Source organism: Scardinius erythrophthalmus (assembly GCF_964197995.2).
Source record: "Scardinius erythrophthalmus genome assembly, chromosome: 20".
Lineage (NCBI taxonomy): Eukaryota > Metazoa > Chordata > Actinopteri > Cypriniformes > Leuciscidae > Scardinius > Scardinius erythrophthalmus.
The window spans coordinates 2,737,883-2,762,208 of NC_138240.1; the positions used below are offsets into that span (position 1 = coordinate 2,737,883).

The 24,326-nt window shown below is 39.0% G+C and overlaps 1 protein-coding gene across 1 annotated transcript; it reads left to right on the top strand.

Moving 5' to 3' along the window:
• Positions 1 to 313: 313 nt before the first annotated feature.
• Positions 314 to 7,481, top strand: lhx2b (LIM homeobox 2b; the record flags this gene model as incomplete). The annotated part of the gene is made up of 5 exons (XM_081349358.1): positions 314 to 529; positions 1,843 to 2,045; positions 3,101 to 3,471; positions 6,262 to 6,467; positions 7,191 to 7,481. The coding sequence occupies exons 1-5, from the start codon at positions 317 to 319 to the stop codon at positions 7,479 to 7,481; spliced, it is 1,284 nt and encodes a 427-aa protein (XP_081205484.1). The 5' UTR covers positions 314 to 316.
• Between the last annotated feature and the right edge of the window lie 16,845 nt (positions 7,482 to 24,326).

Sequence of the window (24,326 nt, forward strand, 5' to 3'; positions counted from 1 at the left end):
GAAAGAAAAACTGAGATCTTGCACTGACAAATGCATGTCCAAAATGTGGTAACTGAAAGTTACTCAGGAAGAAATAGGAGGGTCCAGTGTCACACATGTAGAGGGGCTTCGGTAGCTGGTATGTCCTCAAAGCTCCGGAATGCTCTCATAGGCTAAACCGATCCTGTACCGGGTGCATGCTCTGCGATCTCATTCTCTGATGCATTTCAAAGAATCTATCAGAACACAGAGTTGACATTTCTGATAAACGAATAGCGTTTAGAGCGATTAGATTCTCCGAACGGGAATTATTTAGCGTGTGAGAGGAAGAGGTCATATGAACTGCACAGGGCTAGAAGTGCGTCTCACGGAAATCTTGGGTTGCAGATCTGACGGAAACACGTGCTATTCGGTCTCATCTGCGGCAACGATGCTTTTCCACGGTCTGCCTGGAGGCGAGATGCATGGTGTTCTGGAAGAAATGGAGCGGAGAGGAAAGAGCGACTCGGCGACTATCAGCTCGGCTATAGATATGGGGGAAACAGAGACGGTAGGAGAAAGCCATGCCTCTCGCTCCAGGCGCTTTCTTGGAAAAATGATAACAGCCTATGTTAACTGAACCGTTATTCAAACAGTGGTAGTATAGAGGCCCAAGGATGGGATTTCGATCTTGTCCATTTAAACAAATTTCAAACTTCAAACTTCTGCGAAGCCAAAATGATAGGCCTGGTCTTCAACGCATTGCTTGTAAATCTTTTGCCATGGGTGGATTGCAAATTGTCACAGAAAGCTACGATAGGCTATACCACAATAGGCCTTTCAGTTTTTAATGGTGTTCAATTCAGTTTAATTTCAACTGATTATTCGATAAAAATGCTGAAATATCAATGCATTAGCGAGCAAGAAAATCCCTGTTCGGTTTTGCACAGATACTGACATTTAAAGGAAATTCCTATTTTACAAATGCTTGTGCAGGGCTGCTCAACTTTAAGAGAAATTCGTAATTTAAAAATGCATTTCTTTTTTCAAAACATTTGAGTGTGTTAATTAGGATAAACTAATTATCAGGCGTTATAATTGAACTTAAATAAATTGACTGTTTTGGGCCGTGATATCTGTGATTGCCAACAAAAAAGAGACTATGTCGAACCTCACGGTTAATTCCTTTGCCATAAAATTACATCTTATCAGTTTCTTTGGTAACAATTAACTTTGAATGCTTCAAACTATTTTAACATTTCTAACAGTGCATCTTATTTTTTTATTTTTACGCTGGCAAACCCAGAATTGCAAATAAAGTAATTATTAAGAACAAAATAATATATTTATTACACACATGTATATAAGTGTTTTATATATAATAGCCTATATCCTACGAGTGTGTTTGCAGTGTGTATTTAAGGCCACACAACACGCCGAACGTAAACACAATAAAACGAGCGCAGTCTTTGATTAATTTGTTTACATAATTATCACATTTTTCCAAAATTGTGCCTTTGTTAATTAAATAAAAAATATATAGCCTAAATAAAAAACATGGAGGCATGCATACTCAATTCTTGCGGTTATTTCCTTTGTATGCATGGTTTTCCGTTGTAACTGAAAACATTAAATACTTATCAATGGTGAATATACACTTCTGTATTCTGAATTTGATCTCACGCCCCTCCCATTCTGTAGCCTACAGAAGTGAACACTAGTAATACCTCATTCTTTGGACATTTTTAATCAGCAAATGCGTAAAATAGCCAAGTGTTTACAGAACACTTTGTACGATGTATTTGATCTTTTACCAATCTGCCATTAAATGATTGGTAAAGCATTAGAGATAACGTTGTCGTGTGCTTGTGTGTGTTTGTGCAGAACATGCCTTCCATGAGCGGGGACCGGCTGGCTCTGTGCGCGGGCTGCGGAGGGAAGATCTCGGATCGCTATTACCTGCTCGCCGTGGACAAACAGTGGCACATGCGCTGTCTGAAGTGCTGCGAGTGTAAACTCAACCTGGAGTCTGAGCTCACCTGCTTCAGCAAAGACGGAAGCATCTACTGCAAAGAAGACTATTACAGGTGAGAAGCTGCAACTGTCGCTTCAAGAGTTACGTTTTTCTTGTGGATAAATAATTAAAAGGCTAAACTTGTTGTAGCAAAATACCTACTTTTTGTCTGTAAACTATATTTTGGTGTGTGGGACGTGGTTTCGTCAGTAGCCCATAAAATGTAATAACCCAGACAAGACGTAACTAATTTTATTGTATAAAATGATTTTTTTTTTGTAGATGATATTAATGCATGTAAACACGTCGTTCGCTTAAATTAATTTGATTACTAAAATACAGAAACTACTGATATTAGCCTCAAGGCATGATTTTTGCCTAAAATTGAATGTTTTTGTTTAAATTAACGAAACATCTTGTATAGCAAAATGCTAGATTTTTTTTGTCTAGATATTGATACTTGTGAAGACGTCATGATTCAATTTAAAAATTTGCGTTTAATTCAATAATCAAGAAACTATGGCATAGGCTAACGTAAAAAATATTCCCGAGTTGTGTCTGCATGGATTTAGCAGTGTAAAGTGATTTTGAACGTCATTATAAAACTAAATAACCCAGAGCCGATTTACCTCAAGAGCTTCATCTTAACATTTTATTTGTTGGAAAAAAGAAATCAGCAAAACCAAAAAGCGCCTTACTGTGTGATGTTTGGATGATATTTATCTGACCGTGCACTGATTCTGTATGTCATTGTACAATTTAATAATCAGAGGGAGGCGAGAGGCCTATTAAGATAATCATATAAGTGAAGGCTTTACTCATTTCCACGATCAAATTAGGCTCCAGCACACGTCAATCTAAATTGTAGGTTATTTAACAATTATTTATTGGCAAGACTGAATTCCACTGCACGAGTTAACTCTATTTGTTCATGCATCCTGCTGTTTGAGGCATGATAGTGGTCGTGCTCTCCTCTTCAACATTTATTTCTGATAAAATAATTTACAAATTGCAATTCCTCCTAAAGTTATTATGAGAAGCAGCACATTTAATGTCAGGCTGGTGAGTGGTGGGCTCACCTCTGGTTGAAGTGATCTGAAAGGTCACAGCTGCTCTATTCTCCCACAGAAGGTTTTCGGTGCAGAGATGTGCCCGGTGCCACCTCGGGATCTCGGCCTCGGAAATGGTCATGAGGGCCAGGGATTTGGTGTACCACTTGAACTGTTTCACCTGCACGACTTGCAACAAAATGCTGACGACTGGGGACCACTTCGGCATGAAAGACAGTCTGGTGTACTGCAGGCTACACTTTGAAACGCTCATCCAGGGAGACTTCCCCACGCATTTCAATCACACGGATGTAGCGTCTAATAAAGGACTGGGCAGCACGGGCCCTCTAGGACTGTCTTATTATAACGGCGTGAACACGGTGCAGAAGGGCCGGCCCCGAAAGAGGAAGAGCCCTGGGCCCGGAGCGGACTTGGCTGCTTACAATGCAGGTGAGAGCATTATTGGCGTTTTGCTGTTGCTGGTTAACTGCTATAGTTTTATTCCTTGCATTCTTTTTATTTTCATTTGGCACGAGGTGCGAGCCGATTTCCTATCTGATGTTGCACAACTTTTTTAAGAGCGCGTAGTAGCCTAATGCCTACTTACTGCGATTTCGGGGAATTTCCAGGTTTCTAAAACTTTTTTGGGGTGCACTACCTAACGAAATCGTTTCAGAGCAAGACAAAGGAAGAAACCTGGCCAACTGCATGATGATGAATTTACAAAAGCAACTAGGCCCATACAGTGAAATTTCGTTTCAACAATGGGCTATTATTAACTACCGCGATTTTGAACAATTGCGACTGTTATAAATAATTGTATGATTAATTAATTGAAACCACACATGCAATAAATAAACTGCTTTCTAATACGAAATTCAGGCGGGAAATATTTAAAATAGCATTTCTGAATGCAGTCCTCAATGGGAAAAATGAAAGTTTGTTTAAATAATGTATATATTTTAAACTGTATTATTTCGTTGCTATTGTTTTTTTTTTGTTTTTTTTTTTAGACTCTGTCATTCTAATTCGTTTGAGAAGATATCGTACGTTTATAAAGCACGTGGTGATGTTTTTATGAAAGCCCGCTATCCTTAATTAGCAATATAGCTTAGTAGCCTAATTCATTAAACGTTTCATCTCGTATTTACCGTTTAGGCCTATTTTTAAATACAAAAGTTTTGCCCAAGAAACGAGAAATAATATAAGTTCACCTCTTTACTACGTAAAAGGATAAAATGCGCCACTTTTTAAGACAATCGACACACATCACAGATTTCTACTTAAGCACTCGAGCTTGCGCTGAACAATTTGGAACAACGTGACTTGTTCGCTCGGGCATTTCGGGGCCCTCAGCGGGGCATTTGGGCCCCAGCTTGAGGACCAAACAGAGGAATGATGACGACTACAGAGACTGACAAGTGGAAAATGGCTTAGATGCTAGTCGAGACTTCCAGAAGATTAAATACAAGTGAAAGAAAGAAAGAAAGAAAGAAAGAAAGAAAGAAAGAAAGAAAGAAAGAAAGAAAGAAAGAAAGAAAGAAAGAAAGAAAGAAAGAAAGAAAGAAAGAAAGAAAGAAAGAAAGAAAGAAAGAAAGAAAGAATCTTCAGCTTTTCCAGGCAAATTCAGACGAATTAATTTACCCTGGGGTTTGCTCTACAAAAAGAACAATCAAATATGACGATATAGCCTTCCCTTTCTTCACGAATATTCAAGTAGTATTTAATGCAAAATATACTGGCATAAAGCGATATACAAAATTAATAAAAAAAAAAAAAAAAAATGTAGAATCGTTTATGTGTCAGATTATGTCCTGGTCTATATCGCATGTTATTATTTAAGACCACAACTAGTCTATAAAATACAAGTTTAACAGGAGTTTTCATTATATCTCCAAGCTCTATTTCCACTAAAAATGTGTAAATGCGATGTTTTCTTTATCACTTTAAACTCAAATTGTCTGGTTGCTTTGTAAATCTTGTTGTCTAGGGATCGTTAATTGAAGTTGGCAAAATTATCACAACAACTGCGGTCTTGCTTGGTGGAATAACCCGCTTGTGAAGAATTGTTAAAGGAAAGTTTTTGAAATCAGATCAACCGTTTTGACAACACAGCAGTTAACCAGAGTGAGTGAACTTTGCTGTCTCTCTGACACAGTCAGATCATTGCTGCCCCCATCAGCTCACACTTTAAACAACAGCACGAATACAAGGACAGCAAGATCAAACCCTGAGAAATAAGAACAAGAAAGACAGGTTTTTTTGTATTGCAATACTACAGCTACCACGTGCACATAAATAACTCTGTGTTCAGGAAAGATAACTGTTCTTGACGTGCATCACTGTAGTAAAGGTGACAGTATTTCTCAATGGCCATATTTATATCAGGAAGAAACATTTGTTCGCCATGTGCGGCGTTGTAAAGCATTCAAGGTTAATTATCTGAAGTGTTGATCAGACCATTTTCAATGACTAATATTTGTAGTTGTCAGAGAAAACATAATTCTGAACTGTCATGCGTCTAGCAACACATAAACTTCTGCCAAGAATTTGGAACTGGCGCAAACACATTTCTGACACATTCAGACGGGCCTATCTACTAAACACTTGTGTCCAAAGATGGATAGTGTGGGCTTTTTCCACCATCAAATTCTAGACATCATAAAAACAGAAACAAAGATAGAGCCATATGTGGGGGGTGGGGTTGCTATAAAACCGGGTAAACCCACCAGTGCTGAGCATGTTGATTTTTTACATGAAAAAGTGAAATAAATTATAATACAGACTTGCATGCTTTAAAACATTTGCATTTCGAATCAGATGTGTTTTACAATAAAGAAAAAAAGAGCATGACGTAAGACTACAGCATAATGCAGATTATTATGCATGCAGTAAGTTGCAAACACAGCAACATGATGGTGCTTTGGCTGCTTTATGTGGTCAGATCCAAGACTAAACACATTGTTGTCGTGCAATCGAAGAAACCTCCTCATTCTCACCGCAGCGTTCAGTCTGTCATCAGATCCAGTGTGTTTATTGTTTGCTCAGTGAAGGAGCTTCAATTATGACCCATTGAGTTTAGGCTTTCTGCACTTATTCAAAGTAAAACTCCACTTGATTTGCATGTCTAATTTTAATACTGTGGTTCAGCTATTGAAATGTTTGGACTATAGAACACTTTGGGATCAATATCAGGAGCACATCTAATCGATTGTCTATTTTTTATTTTTTTTTATTCAGCTTTGAGCTGCAATGAGAATGATGGCGATCCGATGGACAGAGACTCACAGTACAGCTCCAGCCAGAAGACAAAGCGCATGAGAACGTCGTTTAAACACCATCAGCTGAGGACCATGAAGTCGTATTTTGCCATCAACCACAATCCTGACGCCAAGGATCTGAAACAGCTGGCCCAGAAAACAGGTCTCACCAAGCGCGTCCTACAGGTCAGAAATCAATCGTTTTGGCTTATTGCAGTGTGCGAGATGTTTGTTAAACAAACATTTAGTCAAAAAGAGCATTTCAAATTCCTTCACTTCAGCAACAAATGACTAGAGGAATGAAGATGGTGATCAAATGTAAATCACGTGCCTGCTCTCCTCAATGGAATGATGTTAATTTGCTTCAAACTAAAAAGAAAGCTGAATTAATAACATGTGCAAATAAAGCATGAGGAACCTGGAAATAAAAGAAAACACTGGGAACACTTTACAGTAAAGGTTCCATTAGTTAACATGAACAAACAATGAAAAATACTTCTAAAGCATTTATTAACCTTAGTTAAATGTTAATTTAAACATTTACTAATACATTATTATAATACATTATTATTTAATATTAATAGACCAGAGCTGACATGAACTAGCAATAAACAGTTGCATTTTTGTTAATATTAACAAAGATTAATAAATACTGTATAATAAGGTCCCATTACTTAATGCATTAACTAACAATGAGCAATGCATTTGTTTAAGTGTTACCCAGCAGATATCACTGAAACAAGAAAAAATTAAATGCATTTGGCTCACAAATGCTGTGGCGAAACAACCAGGGGACGACGGAAAGCAAAATATACGAACTAAAGAATTAAAAATAAGCCTCTTCGATGAGTAATGTTCGTCCCCTGAGCATCACGTCGTTCTCATATCTTCTGCCGTCTCGGTTTGCAGGTCTGGTTCCAGAACGCCCGGGCCAAGTTCAGACGAAACCTCCTGCGTCAAGAGAACACTGGCGTGGACAAGGCTTCGGACGGGTCGACCATGCCTGGAGGAACACCCTCTGGACCCGCCTCGGAGATTTCCAACGCCTCCATGAGCCCGTCCAGCACCCCGACCACCCTCACAGACCTGACCAACCCCACGATGCCCACCGTCACCTCCGTACTGACCTCTGTGCCAGGCAGCCTGGACGTTCACGAGTGCCGGAGTCCATCGCAGAGCACCTTAACCAGCCTCTTCTGATGCTCACACGTTTGCACAGAGACACGTCACCTTCGTCTGCTTCCTCAGAAGAACCTTCATGGGTGCGGCGTCTCAACGGCCATCGAAATCAGACATCGTGCTTGCAAAGCATAGTACCGTTCTGACACAAATACTCATTCGCATACTACATCTGTCTGATACATAAACCAATCTACCTGGGCATCTTTTGTACCTTTACAGATGTGGCCAATCCAGACTTGGAGAAAAATGGAGAAAAAACGAGACTCAGAGAAACTCTTTGTTTGGCCACGAGGCTCTTAAGAGTGTTGCATCTTTTGGCATCTGGATCTGTTGATAATAGTCTTTGAAACGACTGATTTGCATTTTTATTTTTCCATGCGTTTTCCCCAACCATGTTTACAGAGAGAGACTGAGCTGCAGCTTATGGGAAATTCATTTGTTTGTTATTTATGTTAATGCACAGGGGTCAGTGTGAGGAAACTGGATTATAATGTGAATAATTACGAGATGAGAACAGCGAAACTTAGCCTGACTGTCACGTGCCTTATCCTGCAGTGTAGTCACTGAAGCCCCTTTAGCAATGCTAAACCAACTACATCGGAAAATGTATATTTGAATTTGTCGGATGATGAAAATGGTTGAGTAAATCATATGCACAGACAGACACACACACACACACACACACACACACGCATACAGAGGAAGAACCGATCATTTACTCTCATTCCAACATATTACCTCACTCAGAAATCACTGGATCTGATAGCAGTACGTATGAAACCTGAGAACACGTTTCAATCTCACGAGACGACAAAATGCACTGGGAGGGAAAATGGCCACGGAGAGTTTGTAAGAAGACAAACCTTGATCGGAGGAGCGTCACGTAACAGAGCTCATCACAAAACAAACACTGATTTATGGAATGAAACACTCCTCCCCCCCCCCCTTCATTCGGTTAGGTGATTTTTTTTCTCAACCATTAAGATGTGACAGTGTTGGAGACAGGGTAAATGTTTCCATGGTAACCAGAGGCTGCTTGTTGAAATGCTGTACAGTTTTGACAGATTATTATGAAATTTCGAGTCCACTCCCTGCAGTATCCCCTTTGATGTAAATCTTCAGTTCTGTAAAAAATATAAAAAAAATGAATCACTATTTTTTTTTTTGTGGTCCTCATTATTTTACCAATTTCAAAGCATTTAAACAGAACTATGGAAAGAGAGCAATGCACATTGTCTAGAGCTCCAACGGCAAAAATACAGTCAAACTGGACATTAATAGATTAAGATGAGGCGAGTTTGATCAGTGTTGTCATGGTAATTCATAACTGAGAATCTTGACGCATTTTGGTGTGATCTGATAATACACATCTTGTCCTAATACACACTACATGCTTGCATTTCAACAAACATAAACTCATTAATATTAAGTTGAATATTCATAAAAAAAGAGAAATAACCAATCAAAAACACACTTCTTTCTAAGCAAAGCTTTTTGCAGCTTTATGATCAGAGGGATCCGGGTCCTGAACAGTATTTGGCTTTATCACATGAATAATCTGAGATAATATGAAAATAGCTTTGATTAAACATTTTAGAAGTCTGTATCTTCTATACATAAAACCGAGGAACACAAGCTTAATAGAAATATTAGATATACACTAATTTAAATGAACTTTTAACGTATTAAACGTCAAGAAATGCAACGCATATCCTATGTTAAGTGTCTTGGGTTGTTGGTTTGGTTTTGTATGTTCTTGTACACTGTGTGTGTTACTTCTGAGCTGAAAACCTCTTGTGACTAGGAACCTGGAATTTATTAAGATAATTATTTTTAAATGGTTGAACAGTGGAGCATTTGGAATCTAACTTTATTACAGTCCATGTGAAATATATGGTCACCCAGTCATACATACCTGGATGTTTGGCGCTCGCTGACATCCGCTGAATGCTCCCGTTTTCACGCACATCAACACGTCGATCTCGACACACGATGTTTCCCAGTGCAAACAAGGCCTTCAGTGAACATTAGGTCAGTGACTCTCCACATCTCCGGTTTCTCTCGCCGCTGTTTGTTGAAGTGAGTGTGACTGGGGTTGTGGAGTGGTCTGGCGTGATGCCCACCGCTCGGGCTCCTGGAGGGCTGGCAGCCCGGGGTTGTAATGGGCTTACGATGGGTGCCAAAGCCAGCCAGCCACCGTGGAAGCCAATGTGGTGCCCAGATGTACAACGCATTCCCACAAAAAGCCACACGATGAAGGCTTTAATAGAGAGAGAGCCTGCTATTTAAAACACACTACAGCCCTTTTGGAAATAGCTGGTCCAATAAACTTTAATATGGAATATTATGACTGTGCAGAATCCGAGGCTCATCACATCGGTTTGGATGTTTGTGACGTGCCCTATACCTAGCGAAGACTTTAAGACCGAGTTTTTTTTTTTTTTGCAGATATTTACCGACAGGCTACACCCAGATCTTTTCCAAAAGTTTGTTTTCTTTGTGCTCGAGCTGCCTGGATCTGACCTTGCCAATTGAAACTTTCAACTCACATACAATTAGAAATGCATAAGAATTGGCTCTAAACAATCACTGAGATTAGAGGTTAAATAGCAGACAAGTGCACTATGCCAATCTCTGCTTGTGTTTACTTGGAAAATCTTGCAATAAAAGAACTGACAATTCATTTAAAACTAGGGTAACACTTTACGAGGCTCCATTTGTTAACAGGAACAAACAATGAAAATTATTCTAAGGCATGTATTAATCTTGAAACATTATTAATTAAATCTAAAAATTCCATCACAAAACATGTGCAATTATAGTAGCAGATGGTAATTTCATGCTACTTTAATGTATATTGTGATACTGAATGATTAAAGGTGCATTGCGCAACATTTCATGTTAAAAATACCCGTTTTTCTAACCCATACATGCTTGAACAATTGCCTGATGGGCTGAATGAGCCCTTCTCTGATCACTGCGATTGCCTCTATAATCCTGTACAGTAAAATAAATAAGAGGGATTCGGGTCGGAATTTGAGACTGGGCCTATTAAATTGCCTATATTGCAGTTTCGCTTGTCGCCAGAGGGGGCATAGTTCTGCAAAAACTCAGAGACTTGCGCAATGCACCTTTAATATTCTTAAAAAATCATTAACATGGTACTTTAAAGAAAGTTGGGATGGGAAATGGACCAAATAAGATGCTACTTTTTTAGGTTGATTTTGTATTCATTAACATGTAACTCTTATTCACAAAAAAGTCAAAACGTATTCAGCTAGATGTCATTTTGTCCTTAATATGATAAATTAATGTCTCAGACAAATTGTGTGTGTGTGTGTGTGTGTGTGTGTGTATGTATATATATATGAAGAGTTCAGATGCAAAAGCCTCTAAGTGCCATCTGAAATTTTCTTCTAGAATGATCATTTTTATCAAGCTCGTATATTTAAGTTCAGTAATTTCACTTAAATGGCAATGAAAATGACCTAATAATTGTCATTTAAGTGAAATTGCTGAACATAAATATATGAGCTTTATAAAAATGATCATTCTAGAAGAAAATTTCAGATGGCACTTAGAGGCTTTTGCATCTGAACTCTTCATATATATATATATATATATATATACACACACACAGATACACACGTATACATATATATAAATGCCAATTGTCTGATCAAAGCTATGCATAATCTAGATGTATTTCTAGATATTGGTAGACATATTTATTAGGCCTATATACATTTTATATGGTACTTCAAGAATACCTTTGCTATTGCAATGGGAAATGCCCCAAAAAACATGGTAAATAATATGCTACTGTAGGAGTTGGTTATTCGAGAAAAATAATAGTTATGGCATGCATATGTTAAAAAGTACAGATAGATGTAATTTTTTCCTTAACATAAGCAGTGCCTCCTAAGCAGTTATTACAGGAGATCCACTGTAGAAGCAGCAATGCTTTTAGGCCTCGCTCGCTGCATCGCTCATATCTTTGCCCAGGGCAAAGGATGGTCATTGCCTTTGGCTACGAAACCCTCAGCCCTTGGCAAAGCAACAGTCCACCCCTGTTCAGAGCAGACTGACTTCAGTCAACAACAAACTTAGCCCTGGTCTGGGTCAGGCTTCGCACAGATCGGCTACAAGCTGCATTTAACCGTCCTCATGTAGCTGCTGGCAGACGTACTCGCTGTTGATTAAGAGCTTAAGCTGATCTCAGATTCGCTAACAATAAACTCCAAGTAAATCTGAGTTCCTCAAATGGCTACTTACCTAGGGTGCGTTTACAAAAAGGATCGTTAGCCAACTATGGTCGCAAGTTCCGTCGTTATCAGCATAGTAGTTGGTCTTTCCCGAAACCATAGCTCTAACAAACATTCGCAAACAGCATCCCAAGTTATTGTGGTTGGAACAACTGCTCTGGACCTGTGGTTAAAAGAGGAGTTTCTTGTTTTTAGGACATGTGGACTTAATAAATCCTTATCTTGAGAAAAATTAGCAAGCTGACATGGAGTACAATTGTATTTAGAATATATACAAATGTCACTTACGTCTTTTAGTTTGTCAAGAGATTTAAAGCGCTGTTTTTTAAGAGATTGAATCTGGAAATAAAGCAAAACAATTTTAATTTGTCCTCAGATGCCATGTCCATAATTTATATATAAAAAAAACAAAACCCAGCATTAATTCGAACTCAAAAGGATTAATTAAAAGTTATTACTGCACCACATGCATGAAATCATTAACCAACGTGATACATCATGCGTTGTGGTCGTGTCTAGGTGCAGGTCCTTCATCTGGTCTGGATACGCCACGGATCTGGCTGACTAAATCATGCGTTGTGGTCGTGTCTAGGTGCAGGTCCACCATCTGGTCTGGATACGGCCCGGATCCGGCTGAGTACATCATGCGTTGTAGTCGTGTCTAGGTGCAGGTCCACCATCTGGTCTGGATACGGCCCGGATCCGGCTGAGTACATCATGCGTTGTAGTCGTGTCTAGGTGCAGGTCCACCATCTGGTCTGGATACGGCCCGGATCCGGCTGAGTACATCATGCGTTGTAGTCGTGTCTAGGTGCAGGTCCACCATCTGGTCTGGATACGGCCCGGATCCGGCTGAGTACATCATGCGTTGTGGTCGTGTCTAGGTGCAGGTCCTTCATCTGGTCTGGATACGGCCCGGATCTGGCTGACTACATCATGCGTTGTGGTCGTGTCTAGGCGCAGATCCACCATCTGATCTGGATACTGGATTCTTCTTATGATCTAACGAGTACATCGGGTGTTACAGGAAGTGTTCCCGGTTCCGGCTAACCTAATTTATGCAGCCTAATAATCATTTAACTTTTCTATGTGTAATAGGAAATTCGTATGTAATTCGTTAATTTCTTGAATTGGGAAGTCACTTGAGAGACAGGCGGATTGCCGCTGATGTCACTACTAGTCGTTTATCTGCTGTCTGTTAGCGCCACGTCACCTCAGCTAATTCGCCTCTTTGCCCATTTTTGTTTATCCAAGAGTGACGCGCTGCCAAGATGGCGACAGCCGGCTCCGCCCACTTTGGGCTTCAAAAATGCTCTTCAGAAACCTACGGGTGATGTCACGGACACTACGTCCTTTTTTTTTTTTTTTTTTCAGTCTATGGGTTGAACGACAAATTTGCAACAATACAGTTTCAGGAAACAGTCGTGACTAGCGAGCTTATTTCTTCAACGATGCATCGTACTGTGGTGATTCAGCAGTGAGTTAGGCCTACGTTGTATGGAAACACACCACTAAATAGCAATTTAAGGTACTCTATGTAAAGCTGGCACTATCTTCACCCTTCCATGTATCCATTGCTGTGAAGGCAACCGTAACACCAAGGACAATAACTTTAACAATAACTATATAATTTTAATAATCATTCTAATTGTATAAGAATAGTTCAATCCAAACCACAAACGACACAGAGGAATGCTATAGTTAGAATCACTATTGTATGATAAAAATATTGACAGCCAATCAGAATCCATCCTGCTTAAAAGAACTTGGGCATAAAACTAAAGTTGCGATAGCTTTTCTTCCCTATTGTGATGTATATTCAAGTGACATGGCTTCTCGAACAAGAACAAAATAGTGCAGGGCTTGATTGTTTATGAGGAATTAATTGGATGATTGTGGTTTGCTATTGTGATCTCATGTGAGTGACAGGTTGCCCTGCCCTCGCGCCAGTAAACAAGTCACCATTGGTCTGAACGGGCCTTTATCTATATACATTTATGCTCATAAGATTATTGCACTTTAATCAGTTGCTTATAGTCTGTCACGGGCTCCATTATTTGTGAGTTGCCGCCCATGTAGAGGCTCTGAATCCCTCAGATCGGGCTGATGTGTGGTGGGTATTTTTTACCTGTCTGACTCTGCACTGCTGGGGCTCCTTCAACTTTAGCATGAGCTGCATGCGCTCTGGCCGGACTGGTGGGCATCATTAAACAGACAGCATTCATATTTCCTCTGCCAGTCATTCTCCAGCTCTGAGGGAGTCCGCAGCGCCGAAACACTTTCATCTGCAGAACACGCCACCACCTTGACTCGGGCATTCACAACATACAACACGCCAGAACAAGCTGACCCGCAGCCCAGCGGCTGGGAAACACACACACACACATACATTTTTTCATGCTTTATGGGGTCTTTCCATAGACATAATGATTTTTATATCCCCTTACACTAAGGGCTGGTTCACACAGAATGCGTTTTTGCTGTTAAAAACATGAGGCGTTCTGCTTAACTTAACTTACAATGATTTATAAGCCGTTTTCCTCATGGTGACCAAAATATGTCCCCACAAGGACAAAGATTTCGAATATTGCCATCTTTGTGGGGACATTTTGTCCCCAGAATGTAGGGTTTACAAGGCACCAGTGTGGCACACACACACACACTGATGCCAACCACTAGCAGCGGCATTCTGAGCACTTGCATTATGTCAATTATTGAAGGATGTTCTCATGATATATTTATCATGTGGTGATAAGCGGTAAACACTCTGGCCTGTATGTGTAAAGCGAAGAGACTGATATTCCATTACAGCCCATTAAATAAACATGCCGTGATCAATTATTGATCTTTGACGAAGTTCATTAATGTGGTGAGCGTAAAGTGTTTATATCTTAAGCATATATACGGCTGTGAGATGCAACCTGTCTGCTGCTTTTAGTTAGTGATGTACTGTAATTATCTGATCAGGCGATTAAAAACACCAATAGTGCGTAACTGATACTTTGATACTGATACTTTCATAGAAGAATGAGGTGAATATGATGTCACTATATTTTCCACAAAATGTGAGGCATTAGCTTTATAAATACATATTATTTGATCAAAAATAACAGTAATATTGTGAAATATTATTACAATTTAAAATACCTGTTTTCTGTGAATACATCCTGTGTATCAATATCCTGTGATCAAAGCTGAAATTTCAGCATCATTACTCCAGTCTTCAGTGTCACATGACCCTTCAGAAATTATTCAAATATGATTTGCTGCTCAAGAAACATTTATGATTATTATCAATGTTGAAAACAGTTGTTCTGCTTCAGATTTTTGTGGAAATAGTGATGCATTTTGTTTTTCAGGATTCTGTGATGAACAAAGTTGAAAAAAACAGCATTTATTTTAAATAGGAATGTTTGTAACATTATAAATGTCTTTTCCGTTGCTTTTCAATCAATTTCATGCATCCTTGAAGAATAAAAGTATTAATTTCTTTAAAAAAAAAAACAATAAAAAAATAATAATCTTTTGAACACATTATCTTATGTTTTTCTATGTTACATTATGTTTGTCAGTATGGGGAAGATCTTAAAATGTCAATTCTGTCATCATGAATTTGCATAGTAGATGCATATATGATAATATGGTAACTTAATAGTGGACACTTGTAGAAATATCAGCATTAAATTGTCCTTGTGTTTTGTAATCTCAAATTAAACAGTTCATTTTCTGAAGGCTTATTATATCCCAATGGAGTCTATAAATGTATTAACACAAAAAATTTTCAGAGAGACACGTTTAAAAATGAACTTTAAATATCAAACTAGACGTCCATTTCATATAATGACCAGTTTATGAGACCAAAATTCATTAACATGAGCGCCGTGTGACTCAACGGAGGCTAAGTATCAGTTAGCACAGCCTCAAGGCTGAGGCCAGCATTTGCTAATCGCCTCTTGCCCCATTGTGTCCAAGTGGACTTGAGTGTAATACATTATGAAAATGAGAACGAGCATGGCTACGTGTTCCTGAGGTCATTATGTGACCGTTTAGCTCTATTTAGGACTCTTCTGGCCGACCCACAGGCCCTTGTCTTCTCCAGGCTAGCCGCTAATTAACATGAGTAACCTCCTGTGCTTGAGCAACAAAATGGCTCTCGCCACCGTAATCGCATTCATTTGATGGCTGAAGAGCCGTGGTGAGATGAAATTAGAGCGATTAATTAGGGGTTGACGCGCCGCCAAAGGTTTTCAATTTTGCGTTGTCACATCAATAACGGATATCTCCTTCTTGACCACACAGGAATGGCCTAAAGGAGACGGACGCATGGGGAATTACCAACAATTATGACCAATTAGTCATTCCCATCTCCAGACAGGACAATGGGGGCCAACGGGAGCGTTTAAGTGGCGAGTCCTCTCCGCATCTTTCTGACAAATTTCACTTGAGACGAAAATCCCCACTATCTGTTTGTATTAATAATACTTTATGTATCGTAAGATGATGCCTACCCTTGTGAAAAAGAAGTGCTTATCTGAAGATATTATTAATGAAATAAAAGGTTGTTTTAGTCTATTATAAGTTCACTTTCATGAATATGATTCTTAACACTCTACACTTAAACACATTATAATGCCAAATTAAAAGTTTTACTTTGAAGTACATTTGAAATCACTAACATACTAGAGAAATAAGAAATTCTATGCTTTCACTTTCCTTTAATCCCTCCTTATTCTATCTTATGATACTCTAAGAAATGTCTGAAACTTTGTATTTTTAGCACTTTTGCACTGTTTGTTTGCCTCTTCACGATGAATCGCTTGCTGTATTCCTCATTTGTAAGTCGTTTTGGATAAAAGCGTCTGCAAAATGAATAAATGTAAAGCTACTTTATTTTAATTTAAACTGCAGTGTGTTATTTGATATTTCACTACAAGTTAATATATTTTAAGTGTATTAAATTGCAACTTCATCATTAAAAATGTGTAATCACAAATATATTTAAATGCATGACATTCAAGTTTAACTAGAAATGACATTGATGAATATTTGAGTTTACCATAAATGCTTGTCTGTTAGATAAATTAGATATAAATATGTACTTAAGTTGGTCAACCACAAAAAAAGCATTCAAAAGTTCAGCTAATTGCGTTAAGGCTAAATTTAAACTATAATACATTTTGATTGCAAATAACATGCAATTAAGTGCCCAAACGTTACATTCAGCTCGTGTATTCTTTTAAAGTATATTATTGCTGTAACAATTTAAAAAGAAAAAAAGAATGCAGAGTTTTTCACAAGGTTAAATCTCATAATTTTCAAATGTAATGCAACTATTCTCAAGTGACATAACCTAAAACACAAGCTAAAAACCAGTTTATTGATTTTACTGTAGTTTACATATTCTTAGGGATAGTTCACCCAAAAATGAATATTCTGTCATCATTTACTCACCCTCAAGTTGTTCCAAACCTGTACAAATTTCCTTCTTCTGCTGAACACAAAGAAAATATTTTGAAGAATGTTGGTAACCAAACAGTGGCGAACCATTGACTTCCATAGTATTTTCTTTTCCATACTAATGATGCCCATCCACTGTCTTGTTCAAAACACCTTCTTTTGTGTTCAACAGAACAAAGACTCATACAGGTTTGGAACAACTTGACGGTGAGTAAATGACAGAATTTACATATTCGGGTGACCTCTCCCTTTAAGAATATGTAAACTACAGTCGAATGAAACTGGTTTTTAGCCTGTCTTTTATGCATTCTGGGTGAACTATCCCTTTAACACCAGCCTTCAATAAACAGGTTAGAAAGCAATTTAGACTGTATTAAAAAAGTGACCCGCTCTTTTAACCTGTTAGCAGAGTCATCATCAGTGACCAGGCCTCAGCCTGAGGTGAACTGGTGAAGCCAGTGTGATGGTGCTCTGGTTATCTCCAGCTGTCAGGAGTTCGGTGTCTCTCCTCCAGCATCTGACAGGCCTGTCTGCAACCAGAGGAAAAAAACAGTCAGACTGACACGCTGTTTATTCACAAATGACACTGCCTGCAACCGATCGGTGTCGCTGCTGTTTTTTCATACTTTCCCCCCTCGAATGAGCCTGTGATGTATTCTTTGTATGTGCTTTAGGAAGGGGAAGAATAATTGAACGTTGACGGCAGCAGACACCGACACGTGGAGTTGTCTGTCTACACGGGAATGGCTGGGTGATAGTTAGAGGAGAACGAGCTTTTTTAAAAAATGGCTGATTATTGTCGGCGTGACAGGTCCGCGGAGCAGAAAACACTCACGTGCATGAAAACACACACACTGCTCATTTGTGCTTCCCGCCCAAAGTCCCCGCGCATTACGCGAGGAGCAAAGCCATAAATAAAACAAATCGGAGAGCGCTGCACTTCCGCTGGCACATGATTGGGTGAAGCCTGAAAGGGAAACACAAAGGTTACCACAACTCACTCGGCCATTTGTCTTGTTTGTTGGATCTGCACGGCTTGATTCGGCAAATGAGCGCTGAGGAATCCGGTGACATCAGCACTTAATCAAGAAGCGCCTCACCATTATAAATCAGTTGAACTACTGACACCTGAACTTTATTCCACGCACGCTTTTAAAGGCCATGCGATGCTGCCTCTGCTATTAGGCTGGTGCTGATCCATGGAGCTGCATTGAGGTCAGGACGGGCCGGTGGAGAACCACAGCATACATCACCTGGGTAACGGCGAAAGCAGAACAATAATAAGAAGAACCACCATAAAAAAATAAAAAAAAAAAAAGCTGGAGAAATGCACTTCATGTTTCTGAGTGGTTTATGGTTTTAGGACAAGAGCTTTAATTGAGCAGCATGCTTGAGTCTCGGGTGGAGAAATCACTTTGTAGAAGTTTCTACATTTGTCCAATTACTTTTGCAACACCCATGTCAGTTTCCCCCTCTGCTGTCCAAATAGTTCCTACGACCCTGACACAGAGATAAATATGGAAATATAAAAAAAAAACATGCATAAGATAAACAATATATTTATATTTTGTATAAACACACTCGCCAGCCAATTTATTATTTAGTAGACATCTGGGTTGAACCCCTTTTACCTCCAGAACTGCCTTAATTCTTCATGGCACAGATTTAACAAGGTGCTGGAAACATTCCTCAGAGATTTTGGTCCATATTGTCATGAAAGCATCACTCAGTTTCTGCAGATTTATCAGCTGCATATTCATGACGTGAATCTCTCGTTCCTCCACATCCCAAAGCTCCTCTATTGGATTGAGATCTTTGACGGTGGAGGCCGTTTGAGTTTAGTGAACTCACGGTCGTGTTCAAGAAACCAGTTTGAGATGATTTGAGCTTTGCGACGTGTGTTATCCTGCTGGAAGTAGCCGTCAGAAGATGAGTTCACTGTGGTCATAAAGAGATGGACATGGTCAGAAACAATGCTCAGGTGGCGTTAAAGCGATGCTCAACTGGTACTAAGTCAAGTCAAGTCAACTTTATTTATATAGCGCTTTTCACAATACAGATTGTATCAAAGCAGCTTCACAGTATTAAATAAAATAGTACATCAGTGTATGTTTCTGGTGTAAAACATCCACGTTTGGTAATGCAGATCAATAGCACTGTTGAATCGATTAATCAAATTAAGTATCCCCAACTGAGCAAGCCAAAGGCAACAGTGGCAAGGAACCGAAAAACTCCATTAGGTGACCTAATGGAGAAAAAAAAAAACCTTGGGAGAACCCAGGCTCAGTCGGGGGCCAGTTCTCCTCTGGCGTTTATGAAGTAGAGACCGGATTTAACTGTAAGATTAAAATATTATATGAATGCCTGGCTGAAGAGATGCGTCTTTAATCTAGTTTTAAGGAATATATAACACACTTTTACAGCAGCAGCAGCCTGAACTTCTGATGCAAGACAGGATGATCCATGCTTTCATGTGATTCACGCCAAATTCTGACCCTCATCTGAACGTCGCAGCAGAAATCCAGACTCGTCAGACCAGGCAACGTTTTTCCAATCTTCTATTGTCCAGTTTTGGTGAGTCTGTAGCCTCAGTTTTCTGTTCTCAGCTGACAGGAGTGCCATACCATTGGCTGATTAGATATTTGTGTTAATGAGCAGTTGAACAGGTGAGCTAATAGAGTATCTTCCCTCTGTCACAGTTCTAAAACTCAGTAATCACACCTGAGCAGGTGAAAACCAGGTTTGATGTCGCATGGCGTCTTTCAAGTGTCTTGTGACGTCCCAAGTAAGAAAATGCAGAAGGGCGAATGACATGTGAGAGCTGCAACAAAGAGCAAGAGTTTGAGCGAATAATGGCATTTTTCTTTCACAAAACTATTGTATGACTTCAGAAGAATTGAAATATAGCACAGGAGTTGTATAGAATACCTTTTTAGGATACCTTTGGAGCTTGACAGCTAGTGATGCTTTTATTGTATGGAAAAAAACATACATGAAACAGTCTAACCATAGAAGTTAGAAACAAGATAACGATGACAGTGTTTTCTTCTTTGGATGAGTTGTTTTTTGAGGTACAAATGATTAGTTTAGTCTTTTATCACTTACTGAAATATGTCATTTCTGCAGTGCATTATTGCTAAAATAATGATGTTTTTCATACAGGTTTTCCAAACACTCATCAGTCCCCAATTGGTCGAATAACAGGTAGTCCTGCCCCAAAAACTTAGTTGTCTTTGCTTTTTAAATTGCAATTTGAGAAAGTATTTTAACATGAAATATTTAGTTATTAGAATGATTTCTGAAGGATCATGTGACACTGAAGACTGGAGTAATGATGCTGAAAATTCAGCTTTGATCACCGGAATAAATTACATTTGAAAATATATTCATTTTAAATTCTAATAATATTTCACAATATTACTGTATTTTTGATCAAAAGAAATGCAGCATTGGTGAGCATAAGAGACCTCTTTCAAAACATTAAAACCCATCACTTTTGAACGATAGCATTTATAAATAAAACGAATAACATATAGTGGTTTATAAAAGTTTAAATCAAAGCAAAATCGAATAAATAAATATATATACATTACATAAATTGTGATATGAGAAAGTATTTTACAGCAAAATCAAGGCTTTGCTTTCAAAATAACTTCTTTTACTTCTAAGTTCCAAAAATCACCTTTAATCGAAGAAAGAAAAAGGCCAAGAATGTTCTTTATGGATTAGTGTTTCGCAGACGCACCTCTCTGCGAGTGTGTGTTTGAGTCAGTGAGCGTCTCAGATTCACATGAGTCATCACATGCAGCCTCTTTGTACATCAATGACATCTTTATTCTTTTCTCCTGGCGCTCGGCGCTCTGTGGCAGCGAGTGCAGTTGCTTTGTAAAGAAACATCTCTTGCTCCTCTTACCATTGTGTGTGGCTGACAATGGCACAGGACCTCCCAGATCCGCAGCTGCAGCCTGAACACACACACACACGTTTTCATCCTAGTTCCACTCGCTCGCTCAAACACACACACACACACACACACACACTCGGCCTGTGCAGTGAAGCTCTATGAGCCCGTGCTTGGGAAAAACTTGCCCAACGATTCAGCTGTCACTCATCCGTGAGCACAGAGCGGCCGGGCCAGGCCATACTTCCAGAAAGGGTGTTCAGTCCTCGCCCCGTTCAATGAGGAGCACCATTGTTCTCTGAACCCTCTTCACTGGGCCACTCTTGGGGTCTCTGGAAACCAGGCCATAGCAAACAAACAATACGCTCCTCGCCGCCTGAATGGACGACGACTCGCATGTTTATTGAGGCCAGACTTTCTTTCTTTCTAACTCCTTTCCCTCATGAATTTAGCATCAGAAATGTAGCAGAAAATACAATGAGGAGGATTTCTGCGTCCATTCAGCGGGAAGGGTGTCCTTCGAAGACGTCCAGGTGTATCCTTTCGCTTTTTTAGAGACATGTCTGTTTGTAAACAGAAGCGTGACTTCGAGGCTTCCTTTCTGCAAAGAAATCCCAACAGGCTTTGAGGATTTGTGTATGTGGCCACTTCAGCGCCACTGAACACTTCCAACCCAATGCAATAATTAGTGGTGTTTGCTAGGCCAAGCTCACACTTAACTGTTAACTGGATCGCCCTGCAGCGTTTGAATGATTCCTCAAATCACGCGTGTTGTTGAGGAGAGTGTGCTGGTATTTTACTAAGTGATCAGATGCACCATTTTCACCTGCTGGACACCCCCCCCCCTAAACATCCTAGCAACCGCATAGCAACACCCACAACATTCTAGCATCATGACAGACACTTTTGCACTATAGGCTGTGCGAGTCATTTAAATCGTAATGTGAGCATGCATGATATCTAACCCATCCATGGTTTGGGAATATTTTAGATACAGGAGAGATGATGTATCAACATTTTTTGTGGTTAAAAACACAAGACACAGGTCTAGAGATGTTCTTTTTAAAAGTTTCCCTCTTTTGTCTTGAGCACTGTATTGAATGCAGTGTCATCTTTCCTGTAGCTTAAACAGTAGAGCGTTGGTGCTTGCAACGCCAAGGTCATGGGGCCAGTTCCCAGGGGAAGCAAGAACTGATAAGAATGTAAAATGTGTACCTTGAAATGCAATGTAAGTTGCTTTGAATAAAAGCATCAAATGCCAAATGCATAAATGTAAATGTCATGCGCGAGATGCTGCAAAAAACACAAGTGCAATGGTTAAAGACGTCCGGCTAGCGTGTTTACATAGAAAAACAATTGCACATTACAAATCAGTAATACAGGCATTTTGTTTTACTCATTCATTCATTTCATTTATGCAGAGGACACCTTTGCAATCTGGAGGCCAAGAAACAGTTGGAGACCCCCATATGAGAAAAAAAAGACATACAAGCATTTTATACTGCAGTTACTTTATATCTCTGTTATATTCAACAATGTTTTCTCATATTTCACTCGTAATGCATCCTATCTCTTTAACCATGATGAAATGATACGTTTGTATATAAGTGCATAAGTGAGTCACTGAATTATTCAGTCAAATGATTCGTTCAAAACGGCTGATTCATTCAGGAACGAAACATCACTGTGTTGCTCGGACTTGGATTTGTTTGAAATTATTTTTATTGGCAAAATAGAGCAAAAACAGTCTAAAATGTAAGTCACCTATTAACTTGTTTATTGAACTGTTGTATAAAAATAATATTACGTTTGCATTGGGGAAAACATCACTCTTGCTCATAATATTGCTTAACTAGCTATCCTTTATGTGTATTAAATACAAGAACTCACACAGAGACCCTGGTTTCGGCGCGACTAACGGCAGGAGGCAAGGCTCTTGTTCGCTTCTGTTACGAGGCCCTTCTCAAGTGAAACATAGCAAAGGCCGAAACTGCATTCATGCAAAGACACGGTGTCCACAAAATAAATGTCCCGATGTCATGCGCTGTCACAGCTTCAAAAGAATTATACAGACAATGTGTGTAACAAATATTGTTTCAAAAACATGATTAAATTGAAATTGCAAAATATTGTAAAAAAAAATAAAAATAATTGTGATTGTATTTTTTGTCCATATGCACAGCACACAACACACACATTTCCTTTGTAAAATGTTCCTTTGTAACTGCCAACCACAATCAGACATCCAAAAATGAAAAATCTGTCGTCATGTATCTTTGTACAATCCTCATGCCGTTCAAAACTATAATTTGTGGAACACAAGAAAAGATATTTCGAAAATTTTTGTTAATATACATTGAAAGTCAACAGGGTACGATGTCAGTTGATTCCTTTTATGTTCCACAGAAGAAAGAACGTTTTTGAACAACATAAGTGTGAGTAAATGATGACAGAATATTCATCTTTTGGGTGAATTATCCCTTTAAGAGTAATCTAATCAGACAAAAACTCAGATGGTATAAAAAAACTCATTTTGGTGATTTACAGCATCAAACTAAAGAACATGCGAGTAAACCTCAGCTAAAGCAGCTGACGGCAGGGAAGGTTGTGTGTGAGGCGTCCACAATCCTGGCTCTTGTGTTTGACTTCCAAAAGAAAACTTGCATATATGAACCCACCACCATCTTCCCCCCCCTCTCTCTATGACAGATTCCTGCACACAACGGAGCAGTTCATCTAGTGCACTACAGAGGGGGCTTTCCACCAACAGTACCATTCAACAGTGTAAAATGTCACAAAAGTTGGATTGAATGCAAACAAAAGCATATTTTAACATTTTATGGAGAATGCAAAATTTAGTTTAAGGACAGCAGTTAGGGTTATGAGGTTGTTCAAATCATTTAACAAACACTAAAGCCCCATTCACACTACCTTTAACAATAACTATAAAGTTTTAATAATCATTCTAGTTCTATGAGTCCACACCACAACTATAACGATAATGAACAATATAGTTGGAATCACTTTTTCCAGCTGATGAACAATAAAAACACTGACAGCCAATCAGTCATCGTGTAAACTGGCCTGATTATGCTAATTGTTGGTGTAAAACAGAAAACATTTCAATATTTGCAGGAAATACAATCTACATTTGCACAGTTTTGCAAACATTCTGCATTGCAATCTTCAGTTTCATTTACTATAACGCCAAACTGACCAAAAACAACAAAACCATTTCTG